This window comes from Mobula hypostoma, chromosome 6 (assembly GCF_963921235.1).
Source record: "Mobula hypostoma chromosome 6, sMobHyp1.1, whole genome shotgun sequence".
In the NCBI taxonomy this organism is placed as follows: domain Eukaryota; kingdom Metazoa; phylum Chordata; class Chondrichthyes; order Myliobatiformes; family Myliobatidae; genus Mobula; species Mobula hypostoma.
In genome coordinates this window covers 35,023,517-35,043,437 of record NC_086102.1, presented here as the reverse complement: position 1 = coordinate 35,043,437, position 19,921 = coordinate 35,023,517, and the positions used below count along the sequence as shown (strand labels likewise).

The following is a 19,921-nucleotide window of genomic DNA, read 5'->3' as shown; positions in this document are numbered from 1 at the left end:
CCCCTGCAATATGTACTAATCTACAAATGCACTGTCATTACTTGCCTAGGCTACTACAGCAACACTTTCCAAACCCATGATACCAAGGACCACAGGCTCGGAAATGCCACCATCAACAGGTTTCTCACCATCCCAACTTGGAAATGCTATCATTGCTAGATCTAAATCCCTGAAACTATCCCTGTGGGAGTACCTTCACCAGAGGGACTGCAGTGGCAAACCACCAACTTCAAGGTCAATACGGGATGGGTAATATATGCTGGCCCTGCCCGTGTTACCTACACACCCCCGCCCCCACCCAAAACATATATAACTGCGAAGAAACAAAAGCAATCATCAGCAGAACATGCAGGGTTTTTTTTTGCCAAGAAAAGCAGAGGTAGTATTCCAGACTGTCAGAAAGCATTTACTATTTTGTGTACCTTCACATTGGGAAAGTTGATATACACTAGAAACACTGTCAGCAGGACAAGTGTGAAGAAGAGCAGACGATGTAGGCAGAAGACAAAAGTCATTGGTCTTCCAGCTGGATCCATTCTGGAAAGTTGCATTACTCCAATGCATAATCACCTTTCTGTAAATCTGCAAGTGAAAAAGAATAAATACCATTACCTCACAGCATCTGATTTAATCCCCAGGACCACCTTGTCACTAAAACACCAAGAAGCAAAATTAAGCCCAAGGTCTACATGACAGTGTATTCGAACTCACTCTTAAAAACAATAATGGTCAGGACAAGTCACTCTAGACCAGTCAGTCTTCATTCAGCACCAGAGCTGAACAGGCAGAACGAGAAACACCAGTGAACATGGTTTAACAATTCCGAATCATGGTCAACTTACCCAATCAAATCCATTAAAGACATAGCCACAAACATAGATATGGATGAAGTGGCTGATGGTAATATGGATTTATAGATTGGAAAAGGTACCGCAAAATTAATCAATACCGTCAATCTGCTAGCAGTTTGAGGAGTCACACCTTGCACATGGGAAACAGGTTGCTCTTTTGCACTTACACAGAGAGAGAGAGAAGAAAACACAATAAAAGCAAAACACTTTCCCCACACAGCAGATACATCCCATGGCAGATAGGGCGAAGGGGAAGGATATTTAAAGAACAGAAGCAATTATTTTGTAAAGTTGGTACTTAGAAAAAGAGACAATCACCAGAGGCTTTCCTGTGGCTTATGATCCCATTTCTAATCATAATTGAATGGAGCTGTTAGTGTTGGATGAGAACAATTGTACCCAAGGTGAAGGAATGATGGGAGCTGAGAGTTTGTAGAATTCGAAAGGTAAAAAGAAAGTAAAATACCGCAAAATAAGCATCAAAAGGCAAACAAGGAAATGGCAAGGGATTAGTCATTGGCACCAGACACAAGATCATAAGTTTTAAACTTCGTCGCTGGATGTGGGTATGAAATAATTGAAGATGGTTCAGGTCCAATTCATTCTCCTTAGGAAGAGCACATCAGGAAAGGTTTTCCCCAGTTGGGAGAAGGTGAAATCATGGAACGTCATGGATGGAAATGGGCAAAAGCAGGTGGGAAGGAGTGGAATTAGATGATTTGAGGGAAAAGGGGCAAGGGTTCAGGGAGGAATCAGAAGCAGTGCATCAGCTGGAGCCATGTTCTCAACATCTTCTGAACAGGAGGTATGAAAGGCAGTGGTGGTGGGTCAGTAACTGTGGGCATGGAGTTACAGGCAGGGGCTTCGCAGCACAGCACAGTGAGGTGGTGACAGTGAAACAGGCAAAATCTAACAGTGCAAGAAGAGATTGCCCTTTCAAAGACCATTAAAGCAGCAGTTTTCCTACAGCTGTATCATCCAAAACTGCTAATTACTGCCTTTATTTTCGATGTGGTTTCTTTTGGCAGGACGAATAGCAGCTAAGCCAGACGCTGCAAATTCCAAAAAGAAGCAGCAATCCAATATGTGACCACATGGTGGCAGCAGAGGTCAGCTGCAGTCCTTCTGTTAGGCTGCAAATCTGCTTCTAGTTTAGGATGATGGGGTGTGCACATGCATAGTGGCAATGCAAGACACGCCAGCTGCCGTACCGGGAAGAGCAGGAGCACATGCAGAGGTGTTGTCTCACCTTCATTGTCTTCTCTACCTTGAATGGTACTGGTTCTCCTGGTGGTGATTGGTTGTTCCAAATGACTGTTCAGATGGCAACATGAAGATGAGGTAACTAGATGATGGGAAGGGAGCAAGAGAAATGTCTAAGGAACCCAGAGGGAAACGCAAAATAATGGTCTCACCAAACTGCAAAGATTAGAAGAGTTGCATCTGATCATTGAAAGGTTCCTAGTATGACCAAATGAACTCCTGACCTCACAATTTCGCTCCGTAAGATCTTGCACGTTATTGTCGATCTGCATTGCACTTTGCGTGTAGCTGTCACACTTTATTCTGCATTCTGTTATTGCTTTACCTTTTTCTACCTCAATGTACTGTGTAATGATTTGATCTGTATGAAGAATAATCCAAGCCCAGTACATGACAATGTAGACCAGTTCCAATTCCAGTACACTGACCAGGTAATCGTGAGAGTTAATTGTAGATTTCCTGCATTGAGACAAATACAATGTCATGGAAAAGAGCAATTCCATGAGCTGCTTACAGGGTAGAAAGCCACCGTGCCTACAAGAACAGGATCAGAGGTTGATCCTGCCTCAACTGTTAAGAATGGAGACCTGCAGATCCAGTCTATCAAGAGAGGAGTGAGGAAGATTAAAACAGAAACCCACAGCCCAAGTAGTTGGAAGCTCAAACAGAGTTAACAACAGGAGCAGTGCAAGTAAGAGAATTCTGCAATTGCTGCCGACTTATCACCACAGGGTCACGAGCCGTGGCCAGGAAACGCCAGTGCTGGAGAAGATCATTAACAGCAAAGGGACTTGCAGCAGCTGATGGGCGAATGAAGTCAAAAGCCTGGAGGTGGGGGGAGAATGGAGCCATTTTCCCTCAAGGACAGCGAACTGGTCACCCCCCTGTTGAAGGATCAGGGCACTGGCATCCTGGGTGCGCAGTCCAACTGACCGTGATGAGGCAGCACAAATCTCCTGCTGGCTGCAAAGCTGCTCCCTTTTCAAATGGTGGCATGAAAGCACAAGAAACAAATAAAAGAGGAGGCCATTCAGCCCTTTATACATGTTCTGTCATTGAAGCAGAATATGGCTGATCTTTTTACCTCGGTGCACTAACGAACATCCCTTGATTTTTAAGCTTATTTAAATGCAGTCTTGAACATACTCAACCTATGACCCTCCACGACCCTCTTCCATGGAGAAAAAAGTCACCACCTGCTAGTTGAAGAAATCTGACCCAAATGATCAGTCCCTTGTTTGCAAGGTTCCACAGACAAGAGAAATCTACCATCAGACCCTGTACAAGTTTTATGCTTTTCCATGAGGTTACCACTCTTCCTTCGAAACTCAGTGAAAATGCTCAGCGCAAGACAAACTGACCATCCCAGGAATCCAGTTGCTCAATACTCGTAACACTCCCCCATTGAATACCAAGTACGTATTTCATAGCTATTCCAGGTGTGGTGTAAACAGGGACCTATATAACTGGCTCAGGGAATCTTCATACTGGCATCTAAATCCTGTTGGAATAAAGCCAAAACACTGTGTGCTGCACCTGCACTTAAACTTTTCACGTTGTAATTCATGTGCCATACCCTGACCAATTCACATCTTCCTGAAGCATCTCCTTACAGCATTGAATTGAGTTGAATTGAATTGATTTTATTACTTACATCCTTCACATACATGAGTAAAAATCTTTACGTTATGTCTCCATCTAAATGTTCAATTTATAGTAATTTGTAATAAATCCTATGTAAAACAGGACAGTCAATATAGCTTAGAAATATAATTGTATTGTTACGAGAATACACATAAAATTAAGATGTTTGCTGGCCGGGGCTAGCATCAGTGGCATCAGCAGTTGGTCTGCCACCTGCCCTCAGGGGAAGGAGAGATAAGGAACAATGGAGCAGCGTCTGGAGATGTGTAATGAAGGGATGTGGGAGGAAGAGCTGTCTGGAGCGGCTCCCCCCTTTTGAACCCTGAACTGTTTGAAGTGATGGACAGGCGATACCCCAGCAGGGGGATAAAAAGGGACAGGTTCGCTAAGACAGACACACACGCCACCCGAGGTAACGAGACCCTGGAAGCGGTACGCTTCTCACGAGTGGGTGGAAAGGTACGATCAGCGGGAACCCGGTGTGTGTCCGCCCTTGCCTGGGTGCCGGGTTCACTGCAGAGGATCGACCGCATCTGGAGGAGGGGTCACAGTCGGTGACCTCAGGTGACATCACCAAGGACCTGCCCAAATGCTGTTTGTGAGCCATCCCGCTGGTCTGTGAGTGAAGCAGTGTTCTGAATGATCAGTTGTTCCTATTCTGTCTCTCTTCCCCACCTTGTCCATCGCCATGGCAACGATTACTGCGAACTGAACTACAAACTGGACTGAACTTTGAGTCATTTTGAAATTGGTCATTTAACCCCTAGACAACGATAGAGCTTGATTGATGCTGTTATCTTAATTCTGTGCACATGTGTGTTTATCATCACTGAACTGTTGCATTTATTATCCTTTCGATTACTGTGTTGCTTGTTTCTGTAATAAAACTTTCTTAGTTCTAGTACTCCAGACTCCAACTGAGTGATCCATTTCTGCTGGTTTGGCAACCCAGTTACGGGGTACGTAACAGTATCAGCATGAATTACTCAGACTGATGGCCTGGTGGAAGGAGCTATCCCGGAGCCTATTGCTCCTGATTTTAATACTGTGGTACCGTTTCCTGGATGGTAGCAGCTGGAACAGTTTGTGGTTAGGGTGACTCGGGTCCCCAATAATCCTTCGTGCCCTGTTTACGCACCTGTCTCTGTAAATGTCCTGAATAGTAGGAAGTCCACAGCTGGGACGTCAACAGTAATCCCTGTGACACCAACTAGGTACAACCACCGAACCCAAATGTCATCCATTTCCTTTGACTCTCTTGTGTTGCAACCTTCTGGAAGACCCAAAACGCATCATCAGCTGATTCACTTATTAGAACCTCAAAGAACAGATTGGATTTCTACCCAGGCGGATTTACGAAAAGTAACATAAGCTTGATCAATCTAGAATTAATCATATGTCTTTTCCAGAGTGACTGTGAAGACTCAATCATTGAGAATATTGTAATAAGAAATGAAAGAATTGACTATTTTCTAAATGGAGAGGAAATACAAAAAACTGAGGCACAGAGGGACTTGGGAGTCCTTGTGCAGGATTCCCTGAAGGTTAATTTGCAATTTGAGTCTGTGGTGAAAAAGGTAGATGCAATGTTAGCATTCGTTTCAAGAGGATGAGAATATAAAATCAAGGGTGTAATGTTAAGACTTCATAAAGCACTGGTGAGCCCTCACTTGGAGAATTGTGAGCAGGTTTAGGCCCCTTAGATCAGAAAGGATGTGCTGAAACTGGACAGGGTTCCAAGGAGGTTCACAAAAATGATTCCAGGATTGAATGGCTTATCACATGAAGAGTGTATGATGGCTCTGGGCCTGGATTCACTAGAATTCAGAAGAATGAGGGGTGACCTCATTGAAAACTATCAAATGGTGAAAGGCCTTGATAGAGTGGATGTGGGGAGGATGTTTCCTATGGTGGGAAAGTCTAAGACCAGAGGACACAGCCTCAGAATAGAGAGACATCTGGATAGGAGGATGAATTTCTGTCATCAGAGAGTGGTGAATCTGCAGAATTCTCTTCCACAAGCAGCTGTGAAGGCAGAGTCTTTATGGAAAGTATATTTAAGGCAGATGTTGAAAGATTCTTGATTGGTCAGGGCATGAAGTGATACATAGGGCAGGCAGGTGTTTGGGGCTGAGAAGAAAATTGGATCAGCCGTGAAAAAATGGTGGAGCTGACTCGACAGGCCCAATGGCCTAATTCTGCCCCAATAATATTCAAAACATAGATCACAGATTTCTAATTATTAGAGGAATTAAGCAATTTGAGTATAATGCTGGAAAATGGCATCACAGGAAAAGAACAGCCATGATGTCACCGAACACCTTGGGGCTGTCTGACCAACTCCTTAAGTGCCTATAGTGCATTAACATGGTTCTTCCATGAGTCAAGATCGTGGCTTTCGGGACATGGCGATCTGTTTCATCAGGATGCTGCCTGGTTTGGAGAGCATGTCTTAAGAGGAGAGGTTGAGCAAGCAAGGGATTTCCTCTTTGGAGAAAAGGAGGATGAGATGTGTAGAAGATGATAAAAGATATTGATCAAGTTGACAGCCAGTGCCAGGGTGACAATGGATAATAAGAAAGAATATACTTTTAAGGTGACTGGAAGAAAATATATGGGGGATGTCAGTGATAAGTTCCCTTTGTTACACAGAGAGTGGTGGGTGCATGGAACACACGTGTGAGAGTACTGGTCAAAGTAGATACATTAGGGGCATTTAAGAGACTCTTAAATATGTATGTATATCATAAGAAATGGAGGGCTATCTGGGTGGGAAGGGTTAGATTGATCTTGCATTAGCTTAAGGGTTGGAACAACATAGTGGGCTAAAGGGCCTGTACTGTGCTGTTCCATGTTAAATGGTTCTTTGAGGAAACAAGTTGAGGATTTGTTATGTGGGAAACAAGTGGACCTGGTTTTCTTGGACTTTCAAAAGGCATTACGCAAATGCTACACAAAAGACCAACAAGATGAAATTGGAGACAAGACTGAGAACTGATTATCAGATAAAAATAATATATCAAGAACAGGAACAAGAAACTGTTCCAATATTGACAGGTGGTGCCTAGTTGAGCAACACAAGTGATGGTGCCCACTTTTTACAATCTAATTCAAAATGGTACAGTAGAGTAGCAATGAGTGTGATGTGATTACAGTGCTGTCTGTAAGGAGTATGTACATTCTTCCTCTGACCACATGGATTTCCTCCAGGTGCTCCAGTTTCCTCCTGCATTTCAAAGACATACGGGTTAGTAGGTTAATTGGCGACATGGGTGTAACTGGGTGTCTCAATCTCATTGTGCTGAAAGAGCCTATTACCATGCTGAATATCTAAACACATCAAAACAGAGGGTGTCAAATCTCCAATTTCCATCTATGCTGATGACATTGAAATAATGTCAGATAAATGTTTTAAGTTTCAAGAAGCTACAAATAAAGTTTATGAGAAGTGATTGATAAGTTTGTGGCCTAAGGTAGACGGAGTCAATTTTAGAAAACTAGCACATTTATTTTTCAACATAGACCCCTTCTACATTTTCACATTTAGTCCAGTGGTCATGGAGCATACGGATCTTTGACCTCCAGAAAGTGTCCACAGACGGGTGATTGATAAGTTCGTGGCCTAAGGTAGAAGGAGATGAGTTATACAGCCCTCGTTACATGCACATGCAGGTCAGCTCTTTGAGTGATTATGCAGAAAGTTTGAAGTTAATAACTCATCTCCTTCTACCTTAGGCCAAGAACTTTATCAATCACCCTTGCTGTGGACACTTTCTGGAGGTCCAAGATCAGTATGCTCCACGACTGCTAGATTTAGTGTGTAAATGTAGGAGGGGACTATGTTGAAAAATAAATGTGCTAGGTTTTCTAAAATTGACTCCTTCGACCTTAGACCACAAACTTATCAATCACCCCTCGTATTGCCATTTAACTATATACATGTATACTGTCAAATGATATGTTTTTCTGGACCAGGGTGTAAAGCACAGTAATACACATAACGTACATATAACACACAATAACTTAGGAAAGTAAGAATTAAATCTACAAATGAATTATGCATAAATTAACACAGTAAAGCGCATACATTTTGTAGGGTGCAGAACAAACTAACCAATGACACTTTAAATGCGAAGCCGCAGGGAGTTCAGAAGCGTAATTACCTGAGGGAAGAAACTGTTCCCCACCCTGACCGTTCTTGTTTTAATGCATTAAGAGTCAGAGTCTCCTGCCCGATGGTAGAAAGTCAAAGAGGATGCTGGATGGATGGGTGGGGTCCTTAATAACACTAAGGGCCCTGCATATGCAGCGCTCCTGATAAGTGTCCCCGATAGATGTTAGGGAGACCCCTATGATCCTCTCAGCTGTTCTCGTAGTCCTTTGTAGGGACTTCTAGTTCAAAGCTCGCCTGCTCCCATACCTGATGGAGATGCAACTTGTCAGGACACATTCAATGGTGCGCCTGTAAAATTCACTTAAGATGGGGGTGGTGGGGGGGGGACTGCCTCACTTGTATCAATCTCCTCTGGAAGTGGAGACATTCCTGTGCCTTCTTGTTCAGGTAGGTGATATTAAGGGACCCATAATGTGAATTCTCAGGAACTTGGTGCACTTCACTCTCTCTATGAAAGAGCCATGTATACACAGAGGGGAATGGTTCATCTGCACCTTCCTAAGGTCCACAATCATTTCCCTGGTCTTCTCCACGTTCAGACTTAAGTTGTTCTCACACGAGTCCAACAGCCGCTCCCCTTCCTCTCTGTACTCTGACTCATCATCGTTCTTGATAAGGCCAACCACTGTTGTGTCATCCGCCAACCTGATAACCTGGTTTGAGCTGAATCCTGCAACAAAGTCATGTGTCAGAACAGCAGCTGGCTGAGCACACAGCTTTGGGAGGGCGCCAGTGCTCAGCGTAATGGGACGAGAGACGCTGCTGCCCACGTGGACTGACTGTGGCCTTACTGTTAAGAAGTCCAGGATCCAGGTACAGAGGGAGCAAGCTGAGTAGGCAAAACATGGCAAATGGAATAGAATACAGAAGTGTGAGGATATCCACTTTGACTTACGTTAACAGAAGAGAACAGGATTTGTTACATGGTAAGAAATTACGCAGTGTTGACCTTCAAGGGTGTTGTACACAAGTCCACAGGTGCAGCAAGCATTTATGTGATCAAATGCAAGACTAATATTTTTTACGGAGTAATTCAAAGGCAGGACTAGAGGAAGTATTATTTCATTTGTATTGGACCTTGGTTGTAAACCACATCTAGAATTCTATTTACATCACTAGACTCCTTAACAAACAGTTTACTTGCCATAAAGGTAATGGGTTTGCCACACAAGGAGCGACTAGTTAACTGGGACTGTTTTTTGCATCTCCCCCTCCCCCTCCAGCTTTCATATCCCTTACTCACTCTTCCTTCAGTTAGTCCTGACGAGGGGTCTCGGCCTGAAACGTCGACTGCGCCTCTTCCTAGAGATGCTGCTTGGCCTGCTGCGTTCACCAGCAACTTTGATGTGTGTTGCTTAACTGGGACTGTTCTCTAGACCTTTGAAAAAGTAATGGGAGATCTCATTGAGATCTCATTCCATTTGCCATGTTATGTTTTGTAAAAAAAGCCCAACAGACTAAATGTGGGGAAAGATATTTGCTTTTAAACAACAAGCCTATAACCTTGGAGCAGAAATTCAGAATACAAAGTGGGCTGTTGGGAAGAGGTGTATTCATGCAGAGAATGAGAAATGTGTGGAATTGCGGATCCTAGAGGGCAATGGAGACCGAGCCTTGACGTTCATTAGAAGCAAAGATCGATAGGGTTCTGGACAGTAAAGGAATCAAGTGAAATCCGGACTCGGGGGGAGAGGCGGGGGGGGGGGTGGCAGTTCAGCCTTCTTTTGCTCCCATGACTTAGCGCACTTCAAAGATCAAAGCACAGTTTAGGCAGGAGCAAACGCTGGAATGAAGACAGGGAAAACAGCAGAGTACAAGTCACAAGCAGAGTGTGTAATTTCACGCTCACACGCAGTGTATCAAGGAAGTCACCGTGCTAACAAAGTGGTGGATGAGAAGTTCATCTACAGACGAGACAAGATGGGGCAGGGTGGTAGGTTAGTGGAAACGGTATTCATAGTGCATAGAGGATCAAATACGACCAGCAACGGATCAAAGAGATCTGCTCCATTTCCCGAGTCTCCTCGCTAAGGAAAACGTTACTGAACAAATAACAGGAAACGAAGACACCAGTTTAGACGGTACCTAGTGGTGACGATCTAAACGTCAGGAAAGTGGCGAGCGCTGAATATCCGTTACCTCAGCTGATTAAGTCTGGGACTCCTCGTGCAGACATGGAAGCCAGTTATAAATACGTATTTCAGAAATGCTTGAAGACCTATCGGCACTAGAAATAAATAAATCATCCGTAAAACCATCTTGGGGTGGTTAAATCTTTCAGATGCATTATAAAGTATGTGCAGGTTTAAAACACCGGAAGGTCAACCACCATTCAGACACGGAAATCAGTCATCCAAATCGTCCGATACATACCAGAAATCCAGCTCTTGTTTTCGTGCAAAAATAGCACTTTGGACCCCACCTGGTCAATCACTTTAGGACTGGAATCTGTCTGTCTTGCATCGTAACTGTGAATCCCTCGGGCAGGAAAGAAAGTAATTCAAAAGGCAGCGGAATTACCCACAGCATAACAGAAAGCTTTTATCCTAACCGAACGCTTCTCCCACAGCTGAGTCTGAGGAGCAATGCACTCACTGACAGTCACTGCCCCAACTGCTGGTGCTGGGTTTTCACTCAACCAATTACTGAGGAATCACGCAAGAGCCGGGCCAATCCGACCAAAGGCGAGCGGAGCTTAACCGGTAAAACCTCCCTGGCTTTCAACTGAATGATTGACAATGTGCCCTCCAATCAGACCGAAGTTGTACAGAACCCCCCCCCCATACCTATCCTCTCCGCAGAGTGAGCCACGAATAATTTTTATCTAATCTCTACATTTGATGCATTGTCGACTGCAAAAGAAAAATGTAAACGACAGCCACGTAAAGGCGCAGCATGCATCCCTATATGTTGGGTTACCAGCTGGGCATTCGCAATGCAATAGGACAGAAAACAACGTACAGCCTTCTGCAGTCGACTGCGGTGATAGTCACGCGGCGGCTCTTACACGCCATCCACTTCTGCGCATAACGCAATTGTGTGCAAGCGATAGCAACGCGAAGAATACATCCAGTTGTGAAGTTATTAAAAATGTTATTGAATAACAGCAAAGGAATTTGTATTACTCTATGTTAATTGGGAAGTGCTATGTTCCAAGGTCTGGCGCCATCATTATAATTAGATCTGCGGCTGTTCTTTCAGCTTCGTGGTCCGATTAGCCGCTCCACCAAACGTGATCTATAAATAACGGATGCAGCCATGAAGATTGCGTTCCGGTTAAACTTGGCCGATAGTAAATAGAAAAACGGCAGCGACCTTCTGGAGGACAGCGTATATTAAAACGCGCAGATTCGTGGTAAAAGCAAGGAAGTATTAAATGTCGGTGAAATAATGCAGAAGTTGTGGCGGGGGGGGGGGTCTCGGCAGGTCGCGCAGCATCCGTGGGAAGGAAAATAGAGTTGACGTTTCGGTTCGAGACCCTCCATCAGGACTGGAAAATTAGGGTAAGAAGGTGGGGGAGGGCGAAAGTTGGGTGCGTGAGAAACGGGGATGAAGTGAGGTGCTGGGGGTGATAGGCGGGAAAGGCAAAGGGCTGAAGAAGAGGGGCTGTTGATAGGAGAGGAGAGTGGACCGTGGGAGAAAGAGAAGGAGGAGGGATACCAGAGGCTGGTGAGGAGAAGAGGTAAGGGGGAGCCAGAATAAATTACTGCAGACATCCCACCCTGCAAAAACTCATTTCAGGGAGGTAGTACCACCACCCTTGCCCACCCCCACCCCCACCCGCAATCCCATATCTCCTCCCCCACCCCGTCCGACCTCCAAGGGTGTATGTATACAGGACATTTGATTATGAAAGAACACAACAATTTATTTGATCACATATTGAAATTATTTACACACTGTACATATATCTATATTCCTTGTTGAGTATTTTGCTGGCAGTCTCAATACTAATGCAAAGAGCTTTTCTATTTCTTTTGCAAACTTTCCTTGTACTGTGATGTGGCTTGCTTGGCAGATTTGAGCATTTTTCCGGAAGTCCCAACCTCATAGCAGTCTGTATCAATGAATTTGTTAATTTTGCAAGACATCAGATTAACAAGTGTCTTGTGAGACAGCTGACTTCTGAATTCTGTCTTAATGTGACGCACCATGCTGAATGCCCTTTCTGCATCACAATTAGGGTAGTCTGGGGTGACGTACGTTTTATATTTTCTTTTTTTGGAACACTCTGCCATGGCGCTGCAGGGCACTAAACTGAACTGATGGACAATGAAAGAGACAGAGAGAGAGGTTGACTGTAAAGCCTGCCCACAGAGAAAACGGATCGGTCTACTTAGCACAAAGAGAGACCAATCGGGATTCTCTGATTCATTCTCCCTCTCCCTCTCCCACTCCCACATCAATTTCCAGGATATTGTATATAAATTGCGGGCATCAGGGAGCCACTAACAATATGCAGGAGACTCCCAGAACTTCCGGGAGAGGTGGGATGTCTGTTACTCAATCATAATTGAGACTAATGCAAGCAGATGCATTGGCAGTGGTCCTGTGGCGTATCTTCATCGAGGTTGGCTGGGAATTAGTAAGTCGATAACAGCATGGATTACTTAAGATGGAACGGTGGAAGTGAGTACAAATAGAAAAACAAGAAAGTGATCCCAAGCGACTAAAGATGCCCAAGCACCACATTTAGCAAATAAGACAAAATATGGGAATTTCAGCAAAACTAAATAAACAGTGTGGAATTACTAGGATAGAGGAAATGAGGAGCAAATATTTGGCCATTAGTTTTTGGAGTGCAGAAAGGATTGAATGTGTTGGAAACAAAGTACGGCTGTACTTGACTAACACCTGGAATGAGGAATGGTTGCAGAGTCTAGGCTCCAGTCTACTTGAAATTAGAAGAGAGAAGTTGCACTTCTATATATACATTAAATATACAAGATCCTGGGAGACTTGACAATAAAAAAGCACCTAAGACCATAAGGCATAGGAATAGGAGCAAAATAAGGCCAGTGACAGAACTTTGTGTAGGGAAACACTTTTCATCTAGTGATCATATTTAGAGAACATATTAACATAGAAATCTACAGCACATTACAGACTCTTTGGCCCATAATGTTGTGCCAACCATGTAACCTCCTCTAGAAACTGCCTAGAATTTCCCTACTGCATAGCCCTCTATTTTTGTAAGCTCCATGTACCTATCTAGGAGTCTCTTAAAAGACCCTATTGTATCCGCCTCTACCACTATCGCTGACAGTGCATTCCATGCACCCACCACTCTCTGTGTGAAAAACTACCTCTGACATCCCCCTTGTATCTACTTCCAAACACCTTAAAACTATGCCCCCTCATGTTAGCCATTTCAGCCCTGGGGAAAAGTCTGGCTATCCACGTGATTCATGCCTCCCATCATCTTATACACCTCAATCAGGTCACCTCTCATCCTCCGTCGCTCCAAGGAAAAACCAACAAGTTCACTTAACCTATTCTCGTAAGGCATGCTCTCTAATCCAGGCAACATCCTTGTAAGTCTCCTCTGCACTCTCTCTACAGTATCCACATCCTTCCTGCAGTGAGGACTACGGTCTGTAGCTTTAACATTACCTCACAGTTCTTGAACTCGATCTCACAGTTGATGAAGGCCAACACACCATATGCCTTCTTAACAACACAGTCAACCTGCACAGCAGCTTTGAGTGTCCCCTGGACATGGACCACAGATCTCACTGATCCGCTACACTGCCAAGAGTCTTACCATTAAAATTATATTCTTTCTTCAAGTTTGACCTACCGAAATTAACTACTTCACACTTACCTGGATTGAACTCTATCTGCCACTTCTCAGCCCAGTTCTGCATCCTATCAATGTCCCACTGTAACCTCCGACAACCCGCCAGACTATCCACAACACCCCCAACTTTTGTGTCATCAGCAAATCTACTAATACTGCCTTCTACTTCCTCATCCAAGTCATTTATACAAATCACAAAGTGGAGGGGTCCTAGAACAGATCCCTGTGCAACACCATTGGTCACCGTCTTCCATGCAGAATACAAACCATCTACAACCACTCTCTGCCTTCTGTGGGCAAGCCAATTCTAGATCCACAAAGCAAGGTCTCCTTGGATCCCACGCGTCTAACTTTCTGAATGAGCCTTGCATGGGGAACCTTATCAAATGTCTTACTGAAATTCACCGCTCTACCTTCATCAATGTGTTTTGTTACGTCCTCAAAGAACTCAATCAAGGTCATAAGGCATGACCTGCCTTTGACAAAGCCATACTGACAGTCCCTAAACTGATTGTGACTCTCCAAATGCTCATCGATCCTGCCGCTCAGGATCTTCTCCAGCAAATTGCCCACCACTGACGTGAGACTCACTGGTCTATAATTTCCTGGGTTTCCGCTACTCCCTTTCTTGAACAAGGGAGCAACATTTGCAATCCTCCAATCCACCGGTACTTCTCCCGTCCCTATTGTTGACACAAAGATCATCACCAGAGGCTCAGCAATCTCCTACCTTGCTTCCCACGGCAGCCTGAGGTATATCTCGTCTGATCCCAGCGACTTACTTAAATTAATACCTTCCAAAAGCTCCAGCACATCCTCTTTCTTAATGTCTGTATGCTCCAGTGTTTTAGTCCACTGGAAGTCATCCCCACAATTGCCAAGGTCCTTTTCACTGGTGAATACTGAAGCAAAGTATTCATTAAGTACCTCCACTACCCCCTCCCGCTCCATGCACATGTTTTCACTCTCACTCCTGATTGGTCCTATTCTCACACGGCTCATCTCTTGCTCTTCACAGACTTGTAGAAGGGCTTCAGGTTTGGAAAGGGTGCAGAAGAGATTTACCAGGATGCTGCCTGGTTTAGAAAGTATGCATTATGATCAGAGATTAAGGGAGCTAGGGCTTTACTCTTTGGGGAGAAGGAGAATGAGAGGAGATATGATAGAGGTGTACAAGATAATAAGAGGAATAGATAGAGTGGATAGCCAGCACCTCTTCCCCAGGGCACCACTGCTCAATACAAGAGGACATGGCTTTAAGGTAAGGGGTGGGAAGTTCAAGGGGGATATTAGAGGGTTTTTTACTCAGAGAGTGGTTGGTGCGTGGAATGCACTGCCTGAGTCAGTGGTGGAGGCAGATACACTAGTGAAGTTTAAGAGTCTACTAGACAGGTATATGGAGGAATCTAAGGTGGGGGCTTATATGGGAGGCAGGGTTTGAGGGTCGGCACAACATTGTGGGCCGAAGGGCCTGTATTGTGCTGTACTATACTATGTTCTATGTTTTCCTTAATCCTGCTTGCCAATTTCTTAGAGTTCTAACAGTGCCTAGTTTCTTAAACCTTTCATAAGCCTTTCTTAACTGGATTTTCTACATCCTTTATACACCACGATTCTTTTATCGTATCATACTTTCCCTGCCTCAGTGGAAAATGCCTGTGAAGAATGCCATTTGCCACATTTCTGCCGTGCATTTCCCCGAGAACGCCTGCTTGCAATTTATGCTCCCAAGTTTCTGCCTGATAGCATCATATTTCCCCCTACCCCAATTAAATGTTTTCCCAATTTGTCTGCTCCTATCCCTCTCCAGCGTTATGGTAAAGGTGACAGAGTTGTGATCACTACTTCCAAAATTTTTTCCCACCAAGAGAACTGACACCTGACCAGGTTAATTTCCCAATATCAGATCAAGTACAGCCTCTCCTCTAGTTTGCTTATCTACATAATGTGTCAGGAAACCTTCCTGAACACACCTAACAAGCTCCACCCCATCTAAACCCCTTGCTCTAAGGAGATACCAGTCAGCATTAGGAAAGTTAAAATCACCCATCACAACAACCCTACTATTATTGCACCGTTCCAGAATCTGCCTCCCTATTTGCTCCTCGATGTCTCTGTTACTATTGGGGGGGTCTATAAAAAACAACCAGTGGAGTTATTGCCCCCTTCCTGCTGACGACTTCCACCCACACTAACTCAGTAGACAATTCTTCCATGAATTTCTCTTTTTCTGCAGCCGTGACACTATTCCTGATTAGCAATTCCGCTCCTCCATCTCTTTTGCCTCTCTCCATTCTTTTTGAAACATCTAAAGCCTGGCACATTCTGAAGCCGTTCCTGCCCCTGAGACATCCAAGTCTCTATAATGGCCACAACATTATAGTTCCGCGTATTGATCCGCGCTCTAAATTCATCCACCTTGTTTATGATACTCCTTGCATTAAAATAGACACATCTCAAACCAACTGGCTGGGTGCATCTTTGCTCTATCATCTGCCTACCCTTCCTCACAAACTCCCTACAAGCTGTCTCTACTTGTGCGCCAACCACCCCATCTTCTGCCTCTTGACATCGATTCCCAACCCCCTGCAAATCTAACTTAAACCTTCCCCAATAGCATTAGCAACCGCCCCCCCCCCCCCAGGATATTGGTTCCTCTCCAGTTCAGGTGCAATCCGTCCCACTTGTACAGGTCACCCCTTCGCCAGAAAAGGTTCCAATGATCCAAGAAGTTGAAACCCTGCCCCCTGCACCATCTCCTCAGCCACTCATTCGTCTGCGCTATCGTCCTGTTCTGATCTTCACTAGCTCGTGGCACCGGGAGTAATCCAGAGATTACCACCTTGGAGGTCCTACTCTTCAGTCTCCTTCCTAACTCCCTAAACTTACTGCACGGGATCCTTACCCCTCTCTTGCCTATGGCATTGGTACCAACATGTACCACGACCTCCAGCTGCTCCCCCTCCCCCTCAAGGGTATTCTGCAACTGATCAGAGACATCCTGGACCCTAGCAGCCGGGAGGCAACACACTATCCTGGCGTCTCTTTGCTGCTGCAGAATCTCCTATCTGTCCCCCTAACTATCAAGTCCACTATGACTTCAGCTCCACCTGACTTCACCCTACCCTTCTGAGGCTCAGAGCTGACCACACTGCTATTGGTCTGGCTGCTGCTGCCTTGCCCTGATAGGACAACCCCTTGAGCAGTATCCAAAGGGGTCTGCCTGTGGCTGAGGGGAATGGCCACCGGGGGACCCTGCACTGACTTCTTTCTCCCTTTACCTCTCTCAGTCTTCACCCATTTACTCCCTGAATTCTGCACTCTGGGTGTAACCACCTGCTCTAAAGTCTTATCTATTAATTGTTCTGCTTCTTGGATGATCCTTAATTCATCCAACTCCAGCTCCTTAATGCCGTCGTTCATGAGCTGGAGTTGGCTGCACTTCTGACAGGTGTAGTCATCTGGGAGACCATCAGGTTCCATAAATTCCCACATCCTACAGGAGGAGCATTCCACTGCCATATCTGCCATCCTGTCTGCACTGTACAATGGGCAACCAAGACCAAATCAGCAATAATGAAAGGAAAAACCTACCCTTCTTGCCTGTTTCTTTGGCCTCCGCCTCTTCTCATCGAAGCCTCTAAGTTCCTACTCTCACTGCTGGCTCACTCCCAACAATGGCTGCCACAACAATAGCCACCCTGCTTGTCCTTTCTGCACTTTTATTTAATTCACAGTGCTCTGTTCCCGCCATTAACCAGGCCTCCAGAAAGTCTGAACGCCTGTGAGGCTCTCCTTTTGTACAAACATCACTGACCTGCGAGTAACCTCATCTCAGTGCTCTGATCTCACCGCTGACTGGGCCTCTGGAATGGAGAAGGATAGGCCTGTTCCCTGGACTGAAATTCTAAGTTGGAGAAAGGCCACTTTTGATGGTATCAGAAAGGATCTGGCAAGTGTGGAACGGGACAGGTTATTTTCTGGCAAAGGTGTACTTGGTAAGTGGGAGCACTTAAAAAGTAACATTTTGAGAGTACTGAGCGTGTATGTTCCTGTCAGAATAAAAGGTAAGGTAAAAGCTTTAGGGAACCCTTGGTTTTCAAAAGAGATTGAGGCCCTGGTTAATAAAAGGAATAGTTCAAAGTTTGAAGTACATTTATTATCAAAGTATGTGTACTGTATACAACCTTGAGATTTGACTCCTTACAGGCAGCCTGACAGGGCCGAATGCCCTACTCCCACACCTACTGTCTATTGTCCCATTTAAAAATGGCCTACTCCCACACCGATTGTCTATTGGCCCATTTAAAAAAGACTGTCAAACATGCGATGTGCAGGGGGAAAAAATAAATTATGAAAACAATAAAAGTGTAAGCAAATAACATTCAGAACTGAAAGTGAGCCAACAGGCACAAAGCCAGTCATCAATGCAGCCTGTCCAGGAGCCTGTTAGTTGCAGGTCATAGGCTCAGTTCAGCCAGAGACTTCACAGAGCAGTGAACTGAACATCAGCCCATCCCTCGCCTCCGGCCCAGACACCCTGACCTTTTCAATCTATCCTGGTGTTTAAATCTTGACATTGAGAAACTTGAAGCTGCTCATAACAATGAGGATTGGTATGTGTTCCTTCATCTTACCTTCCTGAAGACCACAATCAGCTCTTTCATCTTACTGACGTTGAGTGCCAGGTTGTTGCTGCAGCACCACTCCACTAGTTGGCATATCTCACTCCTGTACGCCCTCTCATCACCACCTGAGATTCTACCAACAATGGTTTTATCATCAGCAAATTTATAGATGGTATTTGAGCTATGCCTAGCCACACAGTCATGTGTATACAGAGAGTAGAGCAGTGGGCTAAGCACACACCCCTGAGGTGCCCCAGTGTTGATTGTCACCAAGGAGGATATGTTATCACCAATCCACACAGACTGTGGTCTTTCGTTTAGGAAGTCAAGGATCCAGTTGCAGAGGGAGATACAGAGGCCCAGGTTCTACAACTTCTCAATCAGGATTATGGGATTGAAGGTATTAAATGCTGAGCTATAGTCAATGAACAGCATCCTGATGTAGGTGTTTGTGTTGTCCAGGTGGTCTAAAGCCGAGTGGAGAGCCATTGAGATTTTGTCTGCTGTTGACCTATTGTGGTGATAGACAAATAGCAGTGGGTCCAGGTCTTTGCTGAAGCAGGAGTTCAGTCTAGTCTGTTACGTACCCCGTAACTGGGTTGCCGAACGGGCAGAAATGGAACGCTCGTTGGAGTCTGGATTACTAGGAACTAATAAAGTTTTATTAAAGACATAAGTAATACAGTACTCTGATCGTAAGGATATCAATGTAACAGGTTAGCAATGATGATACACACATATACACAGAAATAGGGTAATAGGAATCAACCAAGCTCTATCACAGTCTGGGGGTAAAATGATCAGTCTTAAGCGAAGCAGAGTTCAGTTCAGTTTAGTGCAGTTTAGTGCTGAACTGAACTGTTGTTGTACCGTTGGAGAGAGAGAGAGAGAGAGGGATGCAATTTGGTTCAGGCAGACCTTTGATGTCTTCGCAATTGGTTTCGGGCAGACCCTCTTATGTCTTCTAATCCCCGCTGTGGTCACCGACTGTGACCCCTCTGTTCAAGATACGATCGTTCTTCCGCAGTGAACCCGGCACCCAGGAAAGGGCGGACACACACCCCAGGTTCCCACTGATCGTACCTTTACACCCTGTAAGCCTCTGGTCGGTTCCTACGAACTGGACCTCCAAACTCCCACCACTTGTGGGGGTACACTGCTCTTTCCAGGGTCTCGTGGCCTCGTGGTGTGTCCCGTGCCTTAGCAAACCTGCGCTTTTTATCCCCCTGCTGGGGTATCACCTGTCCATCAAACTTCAAACGGTTCAGGTTCAAAGCAACCGGTCTGTCAATATTCTGAATTGTGTTTCTTTTCCATTAATCCCTCTCTTCTCTCTTATTAGCATTTTGAATTTTCTCCATTGTCTTTGTTATCTCTCTTATTAGCATCAATCGTCCGATAGCTTTGCTTGGCATCACACCCCCACCCTTAAAAGGATTTTTACTGGGGTAAAAATTATGGGCATGAATGCACATTATTAGATATACACTAATATACAGGTAGTCATCAGCTATTCAGCTAATACAGAGAACTTTAAGTTTTAACACCTTGACAGACAGTC

General features: G+C 44.8%; 1 protein-coding gene across 3 annotated transcripts in view; it reads right to left on the bottom strand.

The window, feature by feature from the left end:
- LOC134347930 (NXPE family member 3-like) overlaps positions 1-10,596 on the bottom strand; it is a 40,810-nt gene extending 30,214 nt beyond the window's left edge. The window contains exons 1-5 of one of the 3 annotated variants that reach the window (XM_063050571.1): positions 10,306-10,593; positions 10,018-10,159; positions 9,176-9,310; positions 4,897-6,984; positions 423-582 (exon numbers count right to left, since the gene is read on the bottom strand). In XM_063050571.1, the coding sequence (XP_062906641.1) occupies positions 423-551 (129 nt within the window). In that variant the 5' untranslated portion in view covers positions 552-582; positions 4,897-6,984; positions 9,176-9,310; positions 10,018-10,159; positions 10,306-10,593. Of the gene's footprint in view, positions 1-422; positions 583-4,896; positions 6,985-9,175; positions 9,311-10,017; positions 10,160-10,305 lie in introns of all 3 variants that reach the window. The other 2 variants (XM_063050569.1, XM_063050570.1) reach the window with 2 other exon arrangements.
- Positions 10,597-19,921: the final 9,325 nt, after the last annotated feature.